General features: G+C 40.9%; 1 protein-coding gene across 1 annotated transcript in view; it reads left to right on the top strand.

Annotated features, from left to right (window-relative positions):
• GK5 (glycerol kinase 5 (putative)) overlaps positions 1–2,621 on the top strand; it is a 132,054-nt gene extending 129,433 nt beyond the window's left edge. Inside the window, exon 15 of the mRNA XM_023751449.1 lies at positions 2,481–2,621. Within this exon, the coding sequence (XP_023607217.1) occupies positions 2,481–2,512 (32 nt within the window). The 3' untranslated portion in view covers positions 2,513–2,621. The remainder of the gene's footprint in view (positions 1–2,480) is intronic.
• The last annotated feature ends 1,395 nt before the right edge of the window (positions 2,622–4,016 follow it).

The raw sequence follows: 4,016 nt of genomic DNA, 5'->3' as shown, positions 1-4,016 counted from the left end.
ATACATATATATATATATATATATATAAATTTAATTAGCTTTTCGAAGGTCTCTCAAAAATGATTTGCCATTTTTATACATGTAGATGTATTAGATGTCTTTTATTATATTTATTACTAGTTATATTTTTGGTGCTACTACTGTAAATAAAATATTTAAACTTTTCTTTTCCGAATGTGCAGCCCAATTACAAGAATACCGTGGATATAACCTTGTATCCTTTATACTTGCCTCATTTCTTATTTCAAGTAGTTGATTTGAAGATTTCCTGGAATTTTCTACATGAACATCTGCAAATAGGGTCACTTTTGCTTCTTCCTTTTCAATTTTAATGTCTCATTTCTTTTTATTGTTTTATGGCAATGATTAGGGCCTTCAGACAATACTGAAAAAAGTGGTAAAAACAGGAATCCTTGCCTTTTTTCTCATTCTTAGGAAGAACAATTTTGCCTTTCAACATTGATTTTGAAGTTGGCTTAATTTTGTGTAGATGCCTGCATTAGTTTCTATTGTTACCATAACAAAATGCCAAACACATTAGCTTAAAAACCACCCCAAATTATCATCTTATAGTTTTGAGGATCAAATTCCAAAATAGGTCTCACTGGACTAAATCAAGGTGAAAGATGGGCTGCATTCCTTCTGGAGGCTTTACTGGGAAATCAGTTTCTTTGCCTTTTCCAGCTACTAGAGACTCTTTACATTCATTGGTTTGTTGCCTCATTCCTACACTTTTAAAATCAGAAACATCAGGCTGAGTCCTTTTCACTCTGACATCTCTCTGGTTGTCCTTCTCAACCCTGTTTTCACATATATAGACCCTTACAATTAGATTGGGCTCACCCATGTGATACAGTATAATCTCTCTGTCATACCAGCTGATTATCAACCTTAATTCCATCTATAATCTTAATTTTCCTTTTCCCTGTAACCTAATATATTCACAGGTTCCAAGGATTTTGACCCAGAGATATTTGGGGGCCATAATTCTGCCTACCATAATTCCCTAGATTGGTTTGAGGAAATTCTGTTCTATTCTTCATTTCCTAAGAAGTGACTTTAAAAAAAGTCATGGATGGGTTTGACTTTTGTCAAATGCTTTTCTTCACCCATTCAAATGATCATATAATTTTTAAAATTCCCTTTAGTAGAGGTAGCACATCAATTTTTGATAATTAAATCATTCTTCCTTCTTGAAATAAACTGTATTTTGTCAAATTTTATTATTTTTAATCCCCCTGAGGATATATTTATTGATTTTAGAAAGAGAGGGGGAGAGAGAGAGAGAGAAAGAGAGAGAAGTAAGGAGAGAGAGAGATATCAATGTGAGAGAGAAACATTGATCTGAGAGAGAAACATAAATTGGTTGCCTCCCCTATGCCCCCTGACCAGTAATTGAACCGGCAACCTTTTGGTGTATGGGAGGATGTTCCAACCAACTGAGCCACTAACCAGGTCTATTATTATTTTTATACTAGAGGCCTGGTGCACGAAATTCGTGCACTGGGGGGAGGGGGGGGGTGTCCCTCAGCCTGGCCTGTGCCCTCTCGCAATCTAGGAGCCCCATGATGGATCACCTCCACAGAGGGAGGCCCAGGCTACCCAGTGCTGCCAGCTGGGTAGCCTGGGCCCCAAAGAGATAGGCCCTGCCCACCCAGCCAGGGTTCTGCAATTGATCACCCCCACAGAGGGAGGCCCTGCTCACCCGCCGCAGCCCGCTGGTCGGTGGCCTGGGCCTCCCTCTTTGAGGAGATCTCAGAGCCCCCCAATTGATTGCCCCACCGGCCAGTGGCCTGGGCCTCCCTCTGTGGGGCAATGATGGAGCGATGGTGGGGCTCCCCCATCAATTGCATCGCATCCGCCTTGGCTGGCCTGGTGCCAGTGGATGTCATAGCATGGTCGTCTGGATGGTCATTCCCTGTTCGGCTGTTTGCTCAATTTGCATATTACACTTTTATTACTATAGATTTGAGCAAAATTTGCTACTGCTTGTTAAGGAATTTTGTCTATATAGACTCATAAGATATTGGTCTGTAATTCTCTCTCTTTTCTTTTTGTAATGTCATGGTAAGTTTTTGGTATTAAGAATATTCTGGCCTGATAAAGCAAGTTAGAAAGTGATCTCACTTCCTCTATTGTCAGGAGAAGTATTTCTAGGATTGGTGATATATGTTTTTAATTGAATATTGTTGAATTCACCAGTGTAAACTTCCATGTCTAGAGTTTTCTTTTTTGGAAGGATTTAATTAAAAATATCTTTTAATTTTCCTTGTGACTTTGTCTTTGACCCATTACTTATTTATAAGTGTGCTCTTTAATAGTTTGGTAATATTCATAGATATCATATATTTAATGATTTCTAATTTAGCTCTTTTTCATCCTAGAAAACACTATATAATTTTGGTCCTTTAAATTTCATTGAGTCTTATTTAATGTCCCAGCATGTGGTCTAACTTGATGTACCAATGTACCATTTACAGGTGGAGGAGAGATCAGATGGAGGAAGGTATAATGGACATAAATGGTGATGGTGGGATAGTTGACTTGGGGTGATGAACACAATACAGTGTATAGATGATGTGTTATGGAATTGTGCACCTGAAACCTATGTAATTTTGTTAACCAGTGTCACTCCAATAAATTCAATAAAAAGGAAAAAATAAAATAACCACTAAAGACTTCTTATGTTCACTCTTTACATAGCTTCTCTCTTTGATTCCATATTTTAAGTGTCCCTATCTTACTTTTTTTTATCCATTCTGTCAATATTTGCCATTAAATGGATTTTTTAGACAATTAACATTTTATGTAATTATTGATGTGGTTGGATTGAGTTCAATCATTTTTATTTTTCTATTTGCCCCCTTAGTGTGTGTGTGTGTGTGTGTTGTGTGTGCGCATGTACCTGCCATTCCTTTCCCCCTCATGCCTTCTTTTTAATTTGAAAGATTTTAGTAGTCTATCTAATTCATCAGTTGGTGTTCTGGCTCTGTGTCCTTGGATTATTTTCTATTGGTTGTTCTAGAAATGACAGTGCACACACCGCACCTTTTAGGATATGCTGTTTTATGACAGGGCTGTGTGTGCAAAGCTGCTCTCAAACGAAGGAGCTAAAAGGCCAAAGAATGAGGCAGCACGTGCAGCTTATGGTTTTAAGAGTTTAACAGGGAGCTTACAGACGTGGTTTTGGGAGGCAAGACAAATGGATCCCTGCATCTTCGCAACCTACCCCTCTTCCCCCCCCCCCAACCCCCGCACAGGTTCTGTGCTTTATAGCTAAAAGCTGTGTGAATGCAGGGATGATCCAAGAAACCAGGCAGGTGCCTGATTATCTGGTGCCAGAGCCAGTTAAGAGAAACATCAAGGGCACCTCACCCTGGAGACAGAATTAGTGGGAAGCCTGTGATCAGCCCACAGTAATGTGTCCATATTCCAGAGCTCACCCATGGGAGGGGAAGAATGTGGGTTCCGTTCACCCAGATGTCAGGATAGCTCCCTATACTTATAGCACCACTTCATGTAAAATGTCAACACCTGAAACCATTGGTTTATTTAAACCACCATTATATACAACTAGAGGCCCGGTGCACAAATTCATGCATGGGTGGGGTCCCTCAGCCTGGCTGGTTGTGGGGGGGGGGGCAGGCAGCCTGAAGGAGGGACTGCAGGAGGTTAGCCAGCAGGCCCCCCCCCCACATTGGGGCGATCAGGGGAGGCGGCCGGCTGGGAGGAGGGACTGCAGGAGGTTGGTCCCAGCAGCAAGCTAAAGCATGGCCTATTCTGCGAGGAATCAGGCTCTCTCCTTTCTCCTGTCTGGGTCCAGGGTGCGGGTGAACCAGATTTGGGGCTGTCAGGGTACCAGCAGCAAGGTCTGGGCCAGTGTGCGTCATAGCTACTGGCCAGTCCAGTCGTTCCGGTAGTTCCGGTTGTTTGGGTATAATGCTTGCTTAGGCTATATATATATATATATATATATATATATATATATAGATATAGATATAGATATATATAGATAG

This window comes from Myotis lucifugus, unplaced genomic scaffold (assembly GCF_000147115.1).
Source record: "Myotis lucifugus unplaced genomic scaffold, Myoluc2.0 scaffold_21, whole genome shotgun sequence".
Taxonomy (NCBI): domain Eukaryota; kingdom Metazoa; phylum Chordata; class Mammalia; order Chiroptera; family Vespertilionidae; genus Myotis; species Myotis lucifugus.
This window is presented reverse-complemented; position numbering and strand designations above follow the sequence as displayed.